Below are 21,255 nucleotides of genomic sequence, written 5' to 3'. Positions count from 1 at the left end.
TAAGGAGTGAGTGTCCCTGTGTGAGCTATTATTTTTTTAACCCCTTACCTTACCTTTTTTCACAGTGTGCCCATTTTTAATGGCCGTTAGATGGGTGCGCTCCCCTCTAAACGGACATTAAAAACGGTCTCGTTGATTTCAATGGGGTCGGTCTGGCAGTGAAAATGGCCTAAATTAGGACATGTCCTATTTTTTTTAAGGCCGCTGTTCACTGTCGTTTGTGTCCAGTCCTATGTGACGCCCGTCCACATGATGCACCATGGGTCATCAGACAGGGCTACCTTCTTCCTTTGCTCTTTGCTCCAGTTCTGATGCTCAGCAGCTCTTGGTGGGGGGCAGAGGTGAACATGGGAGGTCTGACTGCTCTCTATTTAGCCCCATATACTGCTTGCATCACTGTCCTTTGTGTCTTGACAACTATCAGTCAAGGTTTTCAGCAATTTGCTCTACATTAGATGGGACCAGATCTGGACCAGTTTGGAGATGCTCTGACTCTATCACAATCTGGTCCTTGTGAAGGTTGCTCCGATCCTTCCACTTTCCCCATGTCTCCTGCACTTAGCCCATCACCTTCCAGGACCACTAATGATGGGGTCTCCACCACCTTATGACCCTAACGTCCGCACGGTACAGCAGCAGTTACGTCAAACCAAGTGACGGTTTTCCATTCTTCAGGGCTATTTGTGGTGACCCAGTTCTTAGCGGACAGGAGTGGACCCTGTAAGCCAGGATGTGCCTTCAGACGTGTTATTCTGTAGACCACCATTATATTACAAGATGACTTCCATTGTTGGACATTCCCCTCTTCGACCTGATTGTGACTAGGTATAGGACTATATAGTATATAATTTTGGTAAGTCCCACATAGATGACTATCATCACAACCAGCACTGACGATGTGGCGGTACTATTTTATGATGACGGCAGGGTCGCTCAGGTGTAGGTTGCTATGTTTCTTCTGAATGGATTATGTTCTTGGTGCCTTCATAACTTCAATAGACTCAGTAATAAAAGGTTGATTTCCTAATTCCTGCCATGAAAACGGCTTCACTATTGATCAGCTCATTCACATGATCACTACTTGCCTGTGCAGTACCGCTAGTTACCACTGGTGGCAGCAAAGCCTTCCCATAGTTTATACACAAGTGATGGAGACACCGGACACAGGAGCTCCTGGCTCCATCATACCTTCTCCAGGGGCTCCAGCTCCGAAACATGGTCCACTGCTGACTGTTTCCATATCTCTGTCATGGTTATGTAGACAGCTCCCAGCTCATCATGTAACCTGCTCATCTCCTACATGTAACCTGCTCATCTCCATGCATGTAACCTGCTCATCTCCACACATGTAACCTGCTCATCTGAGCAGGTTACATGTGTGGAGATGAGCAGGTTACATGTGTGGAGATGAGCAGGTTACATGTGTGGAGATGAGCAGGTTACATGTATAGAGATGAGCAGGTTACATGTGTGGAGATGAGCAGGTTACATGTGTGGAGATGAGCAGGTTACATGTAGAAGATGAGCAGGTTACATGTGTGGAGGTGAGCAGGTTACATGTATGGAGATGAGCAGGTTACATGTGTGGAGATGAGCAGGTTACATGTGTGGAGATGAGCAGGTTACATGTATAGAGATGAGCAGGTTACATGTGTGGAGATGAGCAGGTTACATGTATGGAGGTGAGCAGGTTACATGTAGAAGATGAGCAGGTTACATGTGTGGAGGTGAGCAGGTTACATGTAGAAGATGAGCAGGTTACATGTAGGAGATGAGCAGGTTACATGTAGGAGATGAGCAGGTTACATGTGTGGAGGTGAGCAGGTTACATGTAGAAGATGAGCAGGTTACATGTATGGAGATGAGCAGGTTACATGTAGGAGATGAGCAGGTTACATGTAGGAGATGAGCAGGTTACATGTAGGAGATGAGCAGGTTACATGTGTGGAGATGAGCAGGTTACATGTATGGAGGTGAGCAGGTTACATGTAGGAGATGAGCATGTTACATGTGTGGAGATGAGCAGGTTACATGTGTGGAGATGAGCAGGTTACATGTGTGGAGATGAGCAGGTTACATGTGTGGAGATGAGCAGGTTACATGTATAGAGATGAGCAGGTTACATGTGTGGAGATGAGCAGGTTACATGTATAGAGATGAGCAGGTTACATGTGTGGAGATGAGCAGGTTACATGTAGGAGAGGTTACATGTATAGAGATGAGCAGGTTACATGTAAGGAGATGAGCAGGTTACATGTAAGGAGATGAGCAGGTTACATGTGTGGAGATGAGCAGGTTACATGTATAGAGATGAGCAGGTTACATGTATGGAGATGAGCAGGTTACATGTATGGAGGTGAGCAGGTGACATGTAGAAGATGAGCAGGTTACATGTGTGGAGGTGAGCAGGTTACATGTATGGAGATGAGCAGGTTACATGTGTGGAGATGAGCAGGTTACATGTATAGAGATGAGCAGGTTACATGTAGGAGATGAGCAGGTTACATGTATGGAGATGAGCAGGTTACATGTAAGGAGATGAGCAGGTTACATGTGTGGAGATGAGCAGGTTACATGTAGAAGATGAGCAGGTTACATGTAGGAGATGAGCAGGTTACATGTAGGAGATGAGCATGTTACATGTGTGGAGATGAGCAGGTTACATGTGTGGAGATGAGCAGGTTACATGTGTGGAGATGAGCAGGTTACATGTGTGGAGATGAGCAGGTTACATGTATAGAGATGAGCAGGTTACATGTGTGGAGATGAGCAGGTTACATGTATAGAGATGAGCAGGTTACATGTGTGGAGATGAGCAGGTTACATGTGTGGAGGTGAGCAGGTTACATGTAGAAGATGAGCAGGTTACATGTAGGAGATGAGCAGGTTGCATGTAGGAGATGAGCAGGTTACATGTGTGGAGGTGAGCAGGTTACATGTAGAAGATGAGCAGGTTACATGTAGGAGATGAGCAGGTTACATGTAGGAGATGAGCAGGTTACATGTGTGGAGATGAGCAGGTTACATGTATGGTGATGAGCAGGTTACATGTGTGGAGATGAGCAGGTTACATGTGTGGAGATGAGCAGGTTACATGTGTGGAGATGAGCAGGTTACATGTGTGGAGATGAGCAGGTCACATGTATGGAGATGAGCAGGTTACATGTAGGAGATGAGCAGGTTACATGTATAGAGATGAGCAGGTTACATGTAAGGAGATGAGCAGGTTACATGTGTGGAGGTGAGCAGGTTACATGTATGGAGATGAGCAGGTTACATGTGTGGAGATGAGCAGGTTACATGTGTGGAGATGAGCAGGTTACATGTATAGAGATGAGCAGGTTACATGTGTGGAGATGAGCAGGTTACATGTATGGAGGTGAGCAGGTTACATGTAGAAGATGAGCAGGTTACATGTGTGGAGGTGAGCAGGTTACATGTAGAAGATGAGCAGGTTACATGTAGGAGATGAGCAGGTTACATGTAGGAGATGAGCAGGTTACATGTGTGGAGGTGAGCAGGTTACATGTAGAAGATGAGCAGGTTACATGTATGGAGATGAGCAGGTTACATGTAGGAGATGAGCAGGTTACATGTAGGAGATGAGCAGGTTACATGTAGGAGATGAGCAGGTTACATGTGTGGAGATGAGCAGGTTACATGTATGGAGGTGAGCAGGTTACATGTAGGAGATGAGCATGTTACATGTGTGGAGATGAGCAGGTTACATGTGTGGAGATGAGCAGGTTACATGTGTGGAGATGAGCAGGTTACATGTGTGGAGATGAGCAGGTTACATGTATAGAGATGAGCAGGTTACATGTGTGGAGATGAGCAGGTTACATGTATAGAGATGAGCAGGTTACATGTGTGGAGATGAGCAGGTTACATGTAGGAGAGGTTACATGTATAGAGATGAGCAGGTTACATGTAAGGAGATGAGCAGGTTACATGTAAGGAGATGAGCAGGTTACATGTGTGGAGATGAGCAGGTTACATGTATAGAGATGAGCAGGTTACATGTATGGAGATGAGCAGGTTACATGTATGGAGGTGAGCAGGTTACATGTAGAAGATGAGCAGGTTACATGTGTGGAGGTGAGCAGGTTACATGTATGGAGATGAGCAGGTTACATGTATAGAGATGAGCAGGTTACATGTGTGGAGATGAGCAGGTTACATGTATAGAGATGAGCAGGTTACATGTAGGAGATGAGCAGGTTACATGTATGGAGATGAGCAGGTTACATGTAAGGAGATGAGCAGGTTACATGTGTGGAGATGAGCAGGTTACATGTAGAAGATGAGCAGGTTACATGTAGGAGATGAGCAGGTTACATGTAGGATATGAGCATGTTACATGTGTGGAGATGAGCAGGTTACATGTGTGGAGATGAGCAGGTTACATGTGTGGAGATGAGCAGGTTACATGTGTGGAGATGAGCAGGTTACATGTATAGAGATGAGCAGGTTACATGTGTGGAGATGAGCAGGTTACATGTATAGAGATGAGCAGGTTACATGTGTGGAGATGAGCAGGTTACATGTGTGGAGGTGAGCAGGTTACATGTAGAAGATGAGCAGGTTACATGTAGGAGATGAGCAGGTTGCATGTAGGAGATGAGCAGGTTACATGTGTGGAGGTGAGCAGGTTACATGTAGAAGATGAGCAGGTTACATGTAGGAGATGAGCAGGTTACATGTAGGAGATGAGCAGGTTACATGTGTGGAGATGAGCAGGTTACATGTATGGTGATGAGCAGGTTACATGTGTGGAGATGAGCAGGTTACATGTGTGGAGATGAGCAGGTTACATGTGTGGAGATGAGCAGGTTACATGTGTGGAGATGAGCAGGTCACATGTATGGAGATGAGCAGGTTACATGTGTGGAGATGAGCAGGTTACATGTAGGAGATGAGCAGGTTACATGTATAGAGATGAGCAGGTTACATGTAAGGAGATGAGCAGGTTACATGTGTGGAGATGAGCAGGTTACATGTATAGAGATGAGCAGGTTACATGTATGGAGATGAGCAGGTTACATGTAAGGAGATGAGCAGGTTACATGTATGGAGATGAGCAGGTTACATGTAGGAGATGAGCAGGTTACATGTAAGGAGATGAGCAGGTTACATGTAAGGAGATGAGCAGGTTACATGTGTGGAGATGAGCAGGTTACATGTATAGAGATGAGCAGGTTACATGTATGGAGATGAGCAGGTTACATGTATGAAGGTGAGCAGGTTACATGTAGAAGATGAGCAGGTTACATGTGTGGAGGTGAGCAGGTTACATGTATGGAGATGAGCAGGTTACATGTGTGGAGATGAGCAGGTTACATGTATAGAGATGAGCAGGTTACATGTGTGGAGATGAGCAGGTTACATGTATAGAGATGAGCAGGTTACATGTAGGAGATGAGCAGGTTACATGTATGGAGATGAGCAGGTTACATGTAAGGAGATGAGCAGGTTACATGTGTGGAGATGAGCAGGTTACCTGTAGAAGATGAGCAGGTTACATGTAGGAGATGAGCAGGTTACATGTAGGAGATGAGCATGTTACATGTGTGGAGATGAGCAGGTTACATGTGTGGAGATGAGCAGGTTACATGTGTGGAGATGAGCAGGTTACATGTGTGGAGATGAGCAGGTTACATGTATAGAGATGAGCAGGTTACATGTGTGGAGATGAGCAGGTTACATGTATAGAGATGAGCAGGTTACATGTGTGGAGATGAGCAGGTTACATGTGTGGAGGTGAGCAGGTTACATGTAGAAGATGAGCAGGTTACATGTAGGAGATGAGCAGGTTGCATGTAGGAGATGAGCAGGTCACATGTGTGGAGGTGAGCAGGTTACATGTAGAAGATGAGCAGGTTACATGTAGGAGATGAGCAGGTTACATGTAGGAGATGAGCAGGTTACATGTGTGGAGATGAGCAGGTTACATGTATGGTGATGAGCAGGTTACATGTGTGGAGATGAGCAGGTTACATGTGTGGAGATGAGCAGGTTACATGTGTGGAGATGAGCAGGTTACATGTGTGGAGATGAGCAGGTCACATGTATGGAGATGAGCAGGTTACATGTAGGAGATGAGCAGGTTACATGTATAGAGATGAGCAGGTTACATGTAAGGAGATGAGCAGGTTACATGTGTGGAGATGAGCAGGTTACATGTATAGAGATGAGCAGGTTACATGTATGGAGATGAGCAGGTTACATGTAAGGAGATGAGCAGGTTACATGTATGGAGATGAGCAGGTTACATGTAGGAGATGAGCAGGTTACATGTAAGGAGATGAGCAGGTTACATGTAGGAGATGAGCAGGTTACATGTAGGAGATGAGCAGGTTACATGTATGGAGATGAGCAGGTTACATGTAAGGAGATGAGCAGGTTACATGTGTGGAGATGAGCAGGTTACATGTATAGAGATGAGCAGGTTACATGTATAGAGATGAGCAGGTTACATGTAGGAGGTGGTCACATGTAGGAGATGAGCAGGTTACATGTAGGAGAGGTCACATGTGGAGATGAGCAGGTTACATGTGTGGAGATGAGCAGGTTACATGTAGGAGGAGGTCACGTGTGGAGATGAGCAGGTTACATGTGTGGAGATGAGCAGGTTACATGTGTGGAGATGAGCAGGTTACATGTGTGGAGATGAGCAGGTTACATGTGTGGAGATGAGCAGGTTACATGTAGGAGATGAGCAGGTAACATGTATAGAGATGAGCAGGTTACATGTATGGAGATGAGCAGGTTACATGTAGGAGATGAGCAGGTAACATGTATAGAGATGAGCAGGTTACATGTATAGAGATGAGCAGGTTACATGTAAGGAGATGAGCAGGTTACATGTATGGAGATGAGCAGGTTACATGTATAGAGATGAGCAGGTTACATGTATGGAGGTGAGCAGGTTACATGTGTGGAGGTGAGCAGGTTACATGTGTGGAGATGAGCAGGTTACATGTGTGGAGTAGAGCAGGTTACATGTAGGAGAGGTTACATGTGTGGAGATGAGCAGGTTACATGTAGGAGATGAGCAGGTTACATGTGTGGAGATGAGCAGGTTACATGTAGGAGATGAGCAGGTTACATGTGTGGAGGTGAGCAGGTTACATGTGTGGAGATGAGCAGGTTACATGTAGGAGATGAGCAGGTTACATGTGTGGAGATGAGCAGGTTACATGTAGGAGATGAGCAGGTTACATGTGTGGAGGTGAGCAGGTTACATGTGTGGAGATGAGCAGGTTACATGTGTGGAGATGAGCAGGTTACATGTAGGAGATGAGCAGGTTACATGTGTGGAGATGAGCAGGTTACATGTAGGAGATGAGCAGGTTACATGTGTGGAGATGAGCAGGTTACATGTATGGTGATGAGCAGGTTACATGTGTGGAGATGAGCAGGTTACATGTGTGGAGATGAGCAGGTTACATGTGTGGAGATGAGCAGGTTACATGTGTGGAGATGAGCAGGTCACATGTATGGAGATGAGCAGGTTACATGCAGGAGATGAGCAGGTTACATGTATAGAGATGAGCAGGTTACATGTAAGGAGATGAGCAGGTTACATGTGTGGAGATGAGCAGGTTACATGTATAGAGATGAGCAGGTTACATGTATGGAGATGAGCAGGTTACATGTAAGGAGATGAGCAGGTTACATGTATGGAGATGAGCAGGTTACATGTAGGAGATGAGCAGGTTACATGTAAGGAGATGAGCAGGTTACATGTAGGAGATGAGCAGGTTACATGTAGGAGATGAGCAGGTTACATGTATGGAGATGAGCAGGTTACATGTAAGGAGATGAGCAGGTTACATGTGTGGAGATGAGCAGGTTACATGTATAGAGATGAGCAGGTTACATGTATAGAGATGAGCAGGTTACATGTAGGAGGTGGTCACATGTAGGAGATGAGCAGGTTACATGTAGGAGAGGTCACATGTGGAGATGAGCAGGTTACATGTGTGGAGATGAGCAGGTTACATGTAGGAGGAGGTCACGTGTGGAGATGAGCAGGTTACATGTGTGGAGATGAGCAGGTTACATGTGTGGAGATGAGCAGGTTACATGTGTGGAGATGAGCAGGTTACATGTGTGGAGATGAGCAGGTTACATGTAGGAGATGAGCAGGTAACATGTATAGAGATGAGCAGGTTACATGTATGGAGATGAGCAGGTTACATGTAGGAGATGAGCAGGTAACATGTATAGAGATGAGCAGGTTACATGTATAGAGATGAGCAGGTTACATGTAAGGAGATGAGCAGGTTACATGTATGGAGATGAGCAGGTTACATGTATAGAGATGAGCAGGTTACATGTATGGAGGTGAGCAGGTTACATGTGTGGAGGTGAGCAGGTTACATGTGTGGAGATGAGCAGGTTACATGTGTGGAGTAGATCAGGTTACATGTAGGAGAGGTTACATGTGTGGAGATGAGCAGGTTACATGTAGGAGATGAGCAGGTTACATGTGTGGAGGTGAGCAGGTTACATGTGTGGAGATGAGCAGGTTACATGTAGGAGATGAGCAGGTTACATGTGTGGAGATGAGCAGGTTACATGTAGGAGATGAGCAGGTTACATGTTTGGAGGTGAGCAGGTTACATGTGTGGAGATGAGCAGGTTACATGTGTGGAGATGAGCAGGTTACATGTAGGAGATGAGCAGGTTACATGTGTGGAGATGAGCAGGTTACATGTGTGGAGATGAGCAGGTTACATGTGTGGAGATGAGCAGGTTACATGTAGGAGATGAGCAGGTTACATGTGTGGAGATGAGCAGGTTACATGTAGGAGGTGGTCACATGTAGGAGATGAGCAGGTTACATGTATAGAGATGAGCAGGTTACATGTAGGAGGTGGTCACATGTGTGGAGATGAGCAGGTTACATGTAGGAGGAGGTCACTTGTGTGGAGGTGAGCAGGCCGTATATATGCGGACCGCTATCAGCCGGTGAGGAGATACAGGGGGAGCGGGCTATCACAAGTCTGAGGAGGAAAGGTCACGGACGGGCTGAGCCGGTGGCTGCTCTCGTGCGGATGTGACCGGGGAGTGAATGAGTCGCTTCGTCCGCCCCCTTTCTCCTCCTCCTGCCGCTGTTGCTGGGCGGGTGGTCGCGCAGGCGCACTGCCTCCTCTCCGGGCTCCCTCCCGTTACTGGTGCGCGCTCCCGCCGTCCGTGCTCGTTGTGTCCCGCGGAGCGCTCCCTGCAGGCGGCTGAAGGTGAGATACCGGACCGAGCCGCCGTACACCGGGGTCACCGAGCGCTGCAGCACGGCGGGGAATGGTCCTGCTCCCGGGAGGGATGAGTGAGGCTGCGGGAGAATGAGAAGAAGACATCCCCGGGGGACATATATGTGACACAGGAGAGACCCAGACAGGAGGCTGCACCCACTGACTGCACCACCAGCTGCTGACATGTATGTACCCCGACTGCATGTCTGATCTATGTATGGTGACTGCTACATGTATGTACACTGCATGCCTGATCTATGTATGGTGACTGCTACATGTATGTACACTGCATGCCTGATCTATGTATGGTGACTGCTACATGTATGTACACTGCATGCCTGATCTATGTATGATGACTACATGTATGTATACTGACTGCATGGCTGATGTATGTAAAGTGACTACATGGGTTGTGTCTTCACATACAAGGACCGTGCATATTTAGTGTATGTACTGCCTACATGTATTTATATAAGATAAATGAATGCGTGTATGTATGATGTCCTAAGGTAGAGGCCATGTATTTATCCTGTCATCATGTATATGTAGTGACTACATGTGTGTGTATATGATGTACGGGTATATGTTTGGTGACAATATAACTGTATAACCACCGTGGATGATATGTGTGTATGTACACCAATCTGCTGACATGTTATGCACAGTAATATGACACTGCTACATGCAGGCTATTATCTGACATGTATGTGATTCCTCATCTATGTTTACATTGCACATACAACTGATGTGAGCGGTCATCGTTATTACTGCCTACTACCGTATATAGCATTTGCCATACATTTGAAATTGCACCCCCATGTATATGTATGGCCCCGCTGACATGTCTGTGTATATGTATGGCCCCGCCGACATGTCTGTGTATATGTATGGCCCCGCTGACATGTCTGTGTATATGTATGGCCCCGCCGACATGTCTGTGTATATGTATGGCCCCGCTGACATGTCTGTGTATATGTATGGCCCCGCTGACATGTCTGTGTATATGTATGGCCCCGCTGACATGTCTGTGTATATGTATGGCCCCGCTGACATGTCTGTGTATATGTATGGCCCCGCTGACATGTCTGTGTATATGTATGGCCCCGCTGACATGTCTGTGTATATGTATGGCCCCGCTGACATGTCTGTGTATATGTATGGCCCCGCCGACACGTCTGTGTATATGTATGGCCCCGCCGACATGTCTGTGTATATGTATGGCCCCGCTGACATGTCTGTGTATATGTATGGCCCCGCTGACATGTCTGTGTATATGTATGGCCCCGCTGACATGTCTGTGTATATGTATGGCCCCGCCGACACGTCTGTGTATATGTATGGCCCCGCCGACATGTCTGTGTATATGTATGGCCCCGCCGACATGTCTGTGTATATGTATGGCCCCGCCGACACGTCGGTGTATATGTATGGCCCGCTGACACGTCGGTGTATATGTATGGCCCCGCTGACACGTCGGTGTATATGTATGGCCCCGCTGACACGTCGGTGTATATGTATGGCCCCGCTGACACGTCTGTGTATATGTATGGCCCCGCTGACACGTCTGTGTATATGTATGGCCCCGCTGACACGTCTGTGTATATGTATGGCCCCGCCGACATGTCTGTGTATATGTATGGCCCCGCCGACATGTCTGTGTATATGTATGGCCCCGCTGACAGATATGTGTATATGTATGGCCCCGCTGACATGTCTGTGTATATGTATGGCCCCGCTGACAGGTCTGTGTATATGTATGGCCCCGCTGACACGTCGGTGTATATGTATGGCCCCGCTGACACGTCGGTGTATATGTATGGCCCCGCTGACACGTCGGTGTATATGTATGGCCCCGCTGACATGTCTGTGTATATGTATGGCCCCGCCGACATGTCTGTGTATATGTATGGCCCCGCTGACATGTCTGTGTATATGTATGGCCCCGCCGACATGTCTGTGTATATGTATGGCCCCGCTGACATGTCTGTGTATATGTATGGCCCCGCCGACATGTCTGTGTATATGTATGGCCCCGCTGACAGATATGTGTATATGTATGGCCCCGCTGACATGTCTGTGTATATGTATGGCCCCGCTGACAGGTCTGTGTATATGTATGGCCCCGCTGACATGTCTGTGTATATGTATGGCCCCGCTGACATGTCTGTGTATATGTATGGCCCCGCTGACATGTCTGTGTATATGTATGGCCCCGCTGACATGTCTGTGTATGCATGTAGTTCTTCTAACAGGTATGTACATATGTAATGTGTTGCTATGGTGACAGATATATGTATGATCCTGCTGACATGTCTGTGTATATGTATGATCCTGCTGACAGGCATGTTTCTGTATATAGTACTAACAGGTATGTACATATGTAATGTGTTGCTATGGTGACAGGTATGTGTATGATCCTGCTGACATGTCCATCTGTTACATACCTGCTTTTCATCATACGTGCCCTGTTACATGTGTTCTTCATTCTTGGCCTTATCCCGAGTCCTCCCATGTACCCTGGATTTCTCATCACAGGGGTCTGACCGCAGGGACCCCCACAGTGGCCTAAAGTGCGTCGGCCATATTGTGGGAGACCACCTTCATGGTGAAAAGTCCTGCACTTTTTCCAATATTATTATAATATCTTTCTCTTTAATTTCTTTATTATTTTCAAGATCTCTGCTTCCTGTCAGGGAGGTGGAAGACTCTTGAGGCCCCCAGTTGAGGTTCTGCTAGTCTCGATAACCCTTTGTCTGCTGCGCAGCCCTTTGTTTTGACAGTTTGCTGCAATGTATCGGCCGGGCCTGGATGCCTTCTCCTCGTTGTGTCCTTGTCATTTCTCCAGTGTCACCTGCGGTCCGTACGATTGCTGATGACGAGGTGCCTTCAAGTCTTTGCTGTGATGAGGCGGTCAGCGAGGCATCTCCCTGGCATGGATGTGGCACGTGTGTTGTGTGGGCATGGACTGTCTGACCCTGCAGCGTGTGGATGTGATGTGGCAGAAAATCCTGTCATCAGTGGAGGTGTCACTCAGGAATGTGCTGCGCGCGCGAGACGTATACGAAAAAAAATTATGTAATCTGTGACGCCCCCGTTGAGGGGTTTAGGGCAAGTGCTGCCACCCCCCCTCTTGTCATATAGACCCTCTAAATAATTACCAGTAAACATGTCCTGTATCTGATTCTAGGAAAGCTGGGTTACATCCAATATGGCCGCCATTGCAGCTTTCACAACATCTTTCCGAGTTTCCTGAACAGCTAGTCTGGCTGGTGATCCAGCGGTCCGGGAGCCCCCCGATACTTCACTTCAGACCATGGCGGATTTGCCATGCAGGTGTCTGGGAAAGCTTGGTAGCAACAAACATGAAGGACGGGGATCCAAAACTCCTTAAAGGGGTATTCCTGTTTAAAGGGGTTTTTCGAGTGTTTAATACTAACGACCTGATACGTGATTGGTGGGGGTCCGACTCCCGTCACCAATCAGCTGTTTGAAGAGGCCGTGGCGCTCCGGTGAGGGTTGTTCAATGACGTCACATTCTTCGGTCATGTGGCCTAGGTGCAGCCCCGCTGCGATACCAAGCACAGCCGCTACCCAAACGGACTGCGCTGCGTTCACCGGCTTCCCTGGCCTCCTTGTGGCTTACCAAGCACAGCGCCATTCATTGAACAGAGGCTGTGCTTGGTATTGCAGCTCATCCCCGTTCAAAGGGACTGAGCTGCACCTAAGGCCTCATGCACATGACTGTATCCGCAAAAAATACGGATGACGTCCGTGTGCATTCCGTATTTTGTGGAACGGGACAGCGGGCCCCTAGTAGAACAGTCCTATCCTTGTCCGTAAACGGAAATACAGACATACGGAAACGGAATGCACACGGAGTAACTTCCGTTTGTTTTGCGGACCCATTGAAAGGAATGGTTCAGTATATGGTCCGCAAAAAAAGAACGGAACGGAACGGACACAGAAACAAAATACGTTTGTGTGCATGAGGCCTAAGTCACATGACCGATGAACGTGACATCTCTCCGGTGCCAGGAGTCGGACCCCCACTTATCAGATACTGATGACCTGAGGACACTTGGACAGCCCATTTAATAAAGGGATGGTATATTACTAGGGTATTTGCTGCTTTATGATTGGTGGGGTCCTTCCGATCTTTAAGAACGAAGCCACCATTTTTTCGCTAGCTCCATTCACTTCAGCAGTGCAGGGGAAGAATGGGAAGAGGCCAGGATTGGTGGGGGTCCCAGAGGTCAGGATGCCTACCGATATGCCATTGCTTTATGACATGGGAATACCCACTTAAATCTAGCTATTACGGGGGTCTTGGTGCGCGGACCCCACTAACGACACCTTCTGAGGCTCTCTATAACTTAGGGAATCTCCTGCCTGCAGTGAAGGGATTCGGCCTTTTTGGTTCTGGACCTCAGTGGGGTTGTCCCAGCTCCGGGACCCCCGTCAGTGCTTGGCATGATGCAATAGGTCTACCACCTGACTCTCGGGCTTCTTCATTTGCCGTATAGGGGGCACATTTGCATCCGGTGGAAGGGGCTCACTCTAATGGGGGAAGTGATAGGACATCTGTGGGATTTCCCTGGCATACCCTGTGGTAGGGGTGCACATGGGAGCTGCTGCCATGGACGTGATGCATGAAGGGTTCGGCTCCGGCTGCTGCTATTCATGAAATGCTCCCCATTGTGTGCCCTTCTCTGTATTAGAATGAATGGGAATTCTCTGCACATTAGGAAGGCAAAGCAAGTGATTTAACTCCTTCACTGCCAGGGTGCATCCTTCTATAGCGTTATATGATGTAGCAGAGCCAAGATGATCATTTAACTCTATGGGGCATTTATGCATTGGGTTAAGGTTTCTGTATGGTCTAGTGTAATGCTTAACGACAAACATAGCTCTGCTGCATCTGACATACCAAGCCATGCTGCCTCCGACAAACTCGGCACCAACACATCTGAGAGACCCACACCCGCTGTTCCAGTTTACCCGCAGTCCTTTGTAACACCTCGGCACCCCCTGGCTCCATTACAGCCCCCTACAGCTCTTCTGATTTAGGGCTCATGCACACGGCCGCAATTTGCGGTCACGGGAAACATCCGTGCGGATTCTGCAGACGGATCCAGACCCATTCAACTTGAATGGGTATGTGGTCCCTCCGCAGCGCAAAGAAGTAGTGCATGCGGAGTACCTCCGCGGGGTTCCGTGCCTCTGTTCTGCCCCGGACCTTACCGTGTAATACATCCCTTTGGCTACTTGCACACTGGTGCGGATTCTGCACAAATTTCCGTGCAGATTTCTGTGCGTGAAATCTAACCAAATCTGCATTTGATACTTGCGGTTTTTGATGCAGATTCTTCTCAGATTTTACCCTTGCATTGAAAAGGGTGAAATCCACACCAGAAACCGCACAAACATCGACACGCAGAGGATTCCTACATCCACACGGCAGGTCAAGTTCTGTGCTGAAGATAAAAAAGCTGAGTGTACTGGCCCTCTAGAAAACCTCAGGTGTTGGGTTTGTTCTGCAAAATAACAAATCTACCTCTCTGACAATCTCATCTCTGCTACATCTGGCGGACCTAGCCTGCTGGTCTGAGATGGGTTCTGTCTGCTGCATTCCTGTGTAATACAAAGATGTGCTATTCCAAATAACAAACATAGCTCAGCTACACCTGACATTCCCGTATCCATTACATCTGCTTACAGAGCCAATATAGCAAGCTCTGCTGGCTCTGACAAACTCGTCCCTGCTACATCTGACAGACCTAGCCTGCTGTTGAGCCACTGCTATCTGGTCTACCTGCAGTCCTATGGGACGCCTTGATGTGTTATGCCAAATGACAAATATAGCTCTCCTACCTCTGGCAAGCTCGGCACTGCTGCATCTGACAAATCCAGCTGCAGTGCTTATGACAGATCCAAGAATGGCTATACCTGCAGTCCTATGTAACACTTCATTGTGGTATAGTAAATGACAGACTCGGCACTGCTACATCTGAAAGACATAGCCCGCTGCTAAAACTCTGAGATTGGGTTTACCTGCAGTCCTATGTAGGCATACCTCACTGCAGCTCTGACTAACATCCCCAGCTCTGCTACATCTGTAACTTTCCATTGTTGGCCCTGAAAGCTGCAGGAATCCCATATGGCCCCGTTTTCTGTCTTTTTCCTCCCTGTTCCTGGTTTGCAGTCTGCAGCTCGTCCTGACCTTTCGCGGCCTCTGCTGCGGCTGCGGCGTCACCGGGAATGGTCTCCGTGCGGATAACGGGATGTGTTTAATGCACACGGTCCCCCCCGGGGGAGCAGCGGTGGCGATGTTGAGGATGTGCTGCATTGCATCTGGGCGCAGCGTTTCTGCCATCAGCCAGGACTATTGAGGGGTTTTGCCATCTTGCTCGCGTTATTTTTTCTATGAAGGAGGTTTTGTTTGCAGATAGTCATTGTCTGCCCCCCCCCCCCCCCCCCCCATTCCCAGATTTTGCTGTGTACAGTAGGTTGTTGAGGGATCTCTCGGTCACCCCGCCTCCCCCTCCCTCCCCTCCCCTCCCCTCCTGGACCTTCTCTCGCTTCTCATTTCCTCATCTGCTTGTGTTTTTTCCCCTGTCCCTATGGCTAGGATGCCGGATCAGATCGCGGTGTCAGAGTTTATTTCCGAGACCACAGAGGATTACAATTCCCCGACCACGTCCAGCTTCACCACCAGACTGCAGAGCTGCCGGAACTCCATCACCGTGCTGGAAGAGGTAAGGGACCGCTCGCTGCTTGTACCCTATAGACCTGGATACGAAGGGTCCCGGTACCTGTGTATGTATATATAATGGGTCCGCGACCTACAAATGTATATGTGATGTGTACTGGACTGATATATGTATATGTGATGTGTACTGGACTGATATATGTATATGTGATGTGTACTGGACTGATATATGTATATATAATGATGCCAGTACGGGTATGTGATGGGTCCGCGACCTACAAATGTATATATGATGTGTACTGGACTGATATATGTATATATAATGGTGCCAGTATGGGTATGTGATGGGTCCGCGACCTACAAATGTATATATGATGTGTACTGGACTGATATATCAGTCTAGTGCACATCATATATACGTATATCAGTCCAGTACACATCATATATACATTTGTAGGTCGCGGACCCATCACATACCCATACTGGCACCATTATATATACATATATCAGTCCAGTACACATCATATATACGTATATGTATATATAATGGTGCCAGTATGGGTATGTGATGGGTCCGTGACCTACAAATGTATATATGATGTGTACTGGACTGATATATGTATATATGATGGTACCAGTATGTATATGTGGCATGTACAGTGTGTGTGTGTGTGTGTGTGTGTGTGTGTATATATATATATATATATATGTGTGTGTGTGTATGTATATATATATATATATATATATATATATATGTATATATGTGTGTGTGTTTATATGACGGTGCCTGTGTGTATATATGATGGGCATACATATATAAGAGTATATAGAATGTCTCCCCTGCGCCTATATGATGGGGTCGGTACCTATATATGTTTACTTGATGGTTCCTGTGGGTATATATGTATAAGTCATGGGTCTGCTACCATTTTTATAATGGTGCCAGTATATATATAGCGGTATATATATTTAATAGTTCTATTATTTATGTGAGTTTTTATGGTGGATTCAGTACCTACTGTATATATGTTTATGCTATGGGTCCGGTACTTACATATTTTTAAGGTCTCTTTCACACGTCAGGTAATGGTGGACGTGTGCTGGTCACGGTCTCGGCGGACTGCACGCACACCCATTGACACGTACCACAGAAACGCGCTGTATTTTGTCTGTGATTACGGATTCCTCACACACATTAAAAAGATTGTGCATGAATTGGGGGAGGGGGGTTTGGCAAACCCCCCAATCGGCCTGACCTGTAAAGAAAAGATGACTTACCTGCTTCCCGACGCCGTTTCCCCCGCCCTTCCTCAACCTGCGATGCTCTACTGGGCTCCCTCAATGTCAACATTCAGTTTGACATCGCCGCAGCCAATCACTGGCCGCGGTGTAGACCGGATCCCCTTACATACCTGGTCACATGACGCATGGGGATCTGATGGCGAATGACAAATGGTCACATGACGTCGAGGGAGCCCAGCGGAGCATCGCAGGTTGAGGAGGGGGGAGACGGCATCGGAAAGCAGGTAAGTCATCTTTCCTTTACAGGTCTCGCCCCTTTGAAGATCCGTCATCCATGTTTGGTCCGCGGTTTTTACAGACCACTGGTAGGAGATGCTGTGGAAATTTTTATTCCACCTAGCAGTGTCTGCAGAATACGGCTAACAAAAAAAACGGACGTGTGGATCAAGTATACATTCTTCACAAATGAACCACTGACCATCTTGTCACAGGCGGGTAAAAGAAACCTAAGTGGTACAGTAGTTTCGGAATCTATATATCTTTACGTAATCAGGCCAGTACCTATATATCTTTATGTGACGGGTCATGTTTGTGTGTGGGGGCCAGTACCTATATGTGATAGGCCTGATACCTCTATATGTGATAGGCCTGATACCTCTATATGTGATAGGCCTGGTGCCTCTGTATGTGATAGGCCTGGTGCCTCTGTATGTGATAGGCCTGGTGCCTCTGTATGCGATAGGCCTGGTGCCTCTATATGCGATAGGCCTGGTACCTCTATATGCGATAGGCCTGGTACCTCTATATGCGATAGGCCTGGTACCTCTATATGCGATAGGCCTGGTGCCTCTGTGTGCGACGGGCCTGGTGCCTCTGTGTGCGACGGGCCTGGTGCCTCTGTGTGCGACGGGCCTGGTGCCTCTGTGTGCGACGGGCCTGGTGCCTCTGTGTGCGACGGGCCTGGTGCCTCTATATGCGACGGGCCTGGTGCCTCTATATGCGACGGGCCTGGTGCCTCTGTATGCGACGGGCCTGGTGCCTCTGTATGCGACGGGCCTGGTACCTATATACAGTTATGGAATGGCTCCATCATCTATACTTGTTTCTTTGGGGGGGTCGGTTCTTATATATCTTTATGTGATGGGTCGGGTATACATTTACAGTATGGTTCTGGTACGTTTTTTATGGTAGGACTTTTTTCTGTATGCATTTAGAGCAGGGATAAGCAACCTCCAGCATTCCAGCTCACATGAAACTACAACTCCCAGCATGCATACTTGCTCTGCTCTTCTCAGAACTCCCATAGAAATGACTAGAGCATGCTGGGAATTGTAGTTTCACAACAGCTGAAGGTTGCTGACCCCTGATTTAGAGGATGCGTCTGGTAGGCATATATGTTTATATGAGTCCGTCACCCATATATGTCATAGGTCATGCATATTTAGGGGATGGGGCCCACGTATACTATACATATGACTAGCATCTTGAAATGTTTCACTCTCCTGGATGTTGAGAGACGTATACTCCGCACGTACGGGATCTCGGCGCAGGAGGCGCTTCATCGATGACGTCTGATGAAATGATCTCGCATGTCACCTGTATCTGTTCAAAGACATCTCCCTGTTCGGACCCAATGGTTTTAGAGTCGCACGTATGGTGACGATTTCTCTTTTTAAATATAAAGGGGGGGGGGGGGGGGAGAGAATGGATTGAGCGCTGATTAAATCCCTCATTAGACGTCCCTCAAGGACGTGTCACTGGAGACACCAGCCAAACCGATTTCGGAATTGAGGATTTCCTTGTGTTTTCATTCCCGGGGCCATGTAATGGAAGTGGCGCCTCCCTCATAGGTGCAGGGATTAACGTGGCGCTAATCAATTAAGGAGAAGGATGCGCTGCGGTGTGATATGAGAGTTTCCACATAAAGCCGCATTCTGCTAGCGGTACAGGGTAGGATATATACTGTCAACCCCTCTATACACCTTTGCTGTCTGATACTCTCGTTCTGTCAGGGTTGTTGCTATTCTTAAAGGAATATTCTGGGTGAAACTGAATTTTAGCGCAGCTGTGATCAGTAACTCATGCTTTCCCCATGCTTTATACTGCATCTCTGCTTGTTTACACTTATCGGTAATCATTAGAACCAACCACTTGTATAAATATGGCACCAGGAGGGTCACTTAAATGGTTCTGGGGATCAGAGCAGCTCCCTCTTAGTTGCTTTGTCTCATGTAGTGCATTGTGAAATCCATCGTCTCCGCCCCCATGCTTTATACTGCAGCTCTGCTTCATAGCGGCATGCTCACTAGGCTTTAGGGGTGTTCTCTTTCTATATCTGTGATCAGATTCTCCAGCTTATTTGCATTGTCTCAAGTATATCACTGATTTAGGTTGCTGGTCTGTTCCTTCTTCATGCTTTACACTGCAGCTCTGCATGTTCATAACGGTTGCTGTGTATATGCAGAAGCTCACTGGGGTATTCCTAATAACAATCGGCCCCTAAAAATGATTTATTTTCCCACGTCACAAATTTATTTATTTAGTCTAGATTGTCGGAACTGCTATTTAAGGCCTCGTTCACACTGCGGTGAATCCCAGGCATGTGCCGTCCACGTCCTCCACAGATGGCACACGTACCCATTCACACACCACACAGTCAGTGGAAAGATCACGGAGACGGGCACTACTTTAGTCCGTGATGCGGCCCAAACGCACCCATTGAAGCCTATGGGTCAGTGAAAAACCACTGACAGTAGATGCTCTGGAAAGGAATTTCAGCCGAGCAGCATCCGTGGAATACAGGTGACCCATGGAGGGCAGGAAAACGGGTGAAATCTGCAGCGTAACATAGTCGCAGGCAGGTGGATACGATTTAACCAACCTCATCCACACCTGCAACATTTCCACTCAGAAAAATTGACCTGCGGGGGACATTTTTAAATTTCCAGATTTTCACCTCCTTCAGGGCAGCGGTGAATCCGCAGCAAAAACTGCATGTTACATGTGTGCCAAAAGATCCTACTTGCTGATGGTTTCCAGGTGTAAAGGCATAAAAAGGCCCTGGAGATCTAATGTACGATATTAGATTGTAGATTTGCTGACTTAGGCTACTTTCACACTAGCGTTCGGGCGGATCCGTCTGCATTATATTAGCAAAAAAAAGCTAAGTGTGAAAATAGCCTGGGACGGATCCGTCCAGACTTTCAATGTAAAGTCAATGGGGGACGGATCCGCTTGAAGATTGAGCCACATTGTGGCATCTTCAAACGGATCCGTCCCCATTGACTTACATTGTAAGTCTGGACGGATCCGCACGCCTCCGCACGGCCAGGCGGACACCCGAACGCTGCAAGCAGCGTTCAGCTGTCCGCCTGTCCGTGCGGAGGCGAGCGGAGCGGAGGCTGAACGCCGCCAGACTGATGCAGTCTGAGCGGATCCGCCTCCATTCAGACTGCATCAGGGCTGGACGGCTGCGTTCGGGTCCGCTCGTGAGCTCCTTCAAACGGAGCTCACGAACGGAAACCCGAACGCTAGTGTGAAAGCAGCCTTAGCGGTGCAGTTTTGATACATGAGGAGCGGCGATCGTTGCGTCCTGGTGCCTGAGTATCCGTTTCGCCCTCCTTCCCCCATGATGAAATTCACGACCATGCTGTCCCGGCGCTCTTATAAATGAGACCTCTGCTCCCGGCCCTTAGCTGGCTGCACACGGGTAGAAATTCTGCATGATTTTCAGTGCGATTTCTGTGCACTTCCGCATTAAAATACACATTTGTTACTTTAGAATTTTGGGGCAGATTTGATGCGGTTTTGCTGCAGATCTCACCCTTCTATTGAGATCCGCACAAAACATCACACAAAGAATAGACACGCAGCGGATTTCTAAATCCACACAAGAAAAAAGTAAAGTATACATGAGATTTTGCAGCATAATCCAGTACCAGCAACTTCTGGTACTGGAGTATGCCGCATTTTTTCCGCACAGAAAAGAAAACGTACATAATCCGCAACGTGTGCAGGTAGCCTCTTTGTTAGGGGTTTTTAAAATTA

At 47.7% G+C, this 21,255-nt stretch overlaps 1 protein-coding gene across 3 annotated transcripts in view; it reads left to right on the top strand.

Annotated features, from left to right (window-relative positions):
• ASAP1 (ArfGAP with SH3 domain, ankyrin repeat and PH domain 1) overlaps positions 1-21,255 on the top strand; it is a 201,654-nt gene that overhangs the window by 65,927 nt on the left and 114,472 nt on the right. For 2 of the 3 annotated variants that reach the window (XM_044295826.1, XM_044295823.1), the window contains exon 3: positions 15,886-16,012. In XM_044295826.1, the coding sequence (XP_044151761.1) occupies positions 15,886-16,012 (127 nt within the window). Of the gene's footprint in view, positions 1-9,191; positions 9,443-15,885; positions 16,013-21,255 lie in introns of those variants that run through there. The other variant, XM_044295825.1, reaches the window with a different exon arrangement.

The sequence above is a fragment of the Bufo gargarizans genome, chromosome 5 (genome assembly GCF_014858855.1).
Source record: "Bufo gargarizans isolate SCDJY-AF-19 chromosome 5, ASM1485885v1, whole genome shotgun sequence".
In the NCBI taxonomy this organism is placed as follows: Eukaryota; Metazoa; Chordata; class Amphibia; order Anura; family Bufonidae; genus Bufo; species Bufo gargarizans.
The sequence above is the reverse complement of the archived record's forward strand: the minus strand, read 5'-3'. Positions and strand labels throughout refer to the sequence as shown.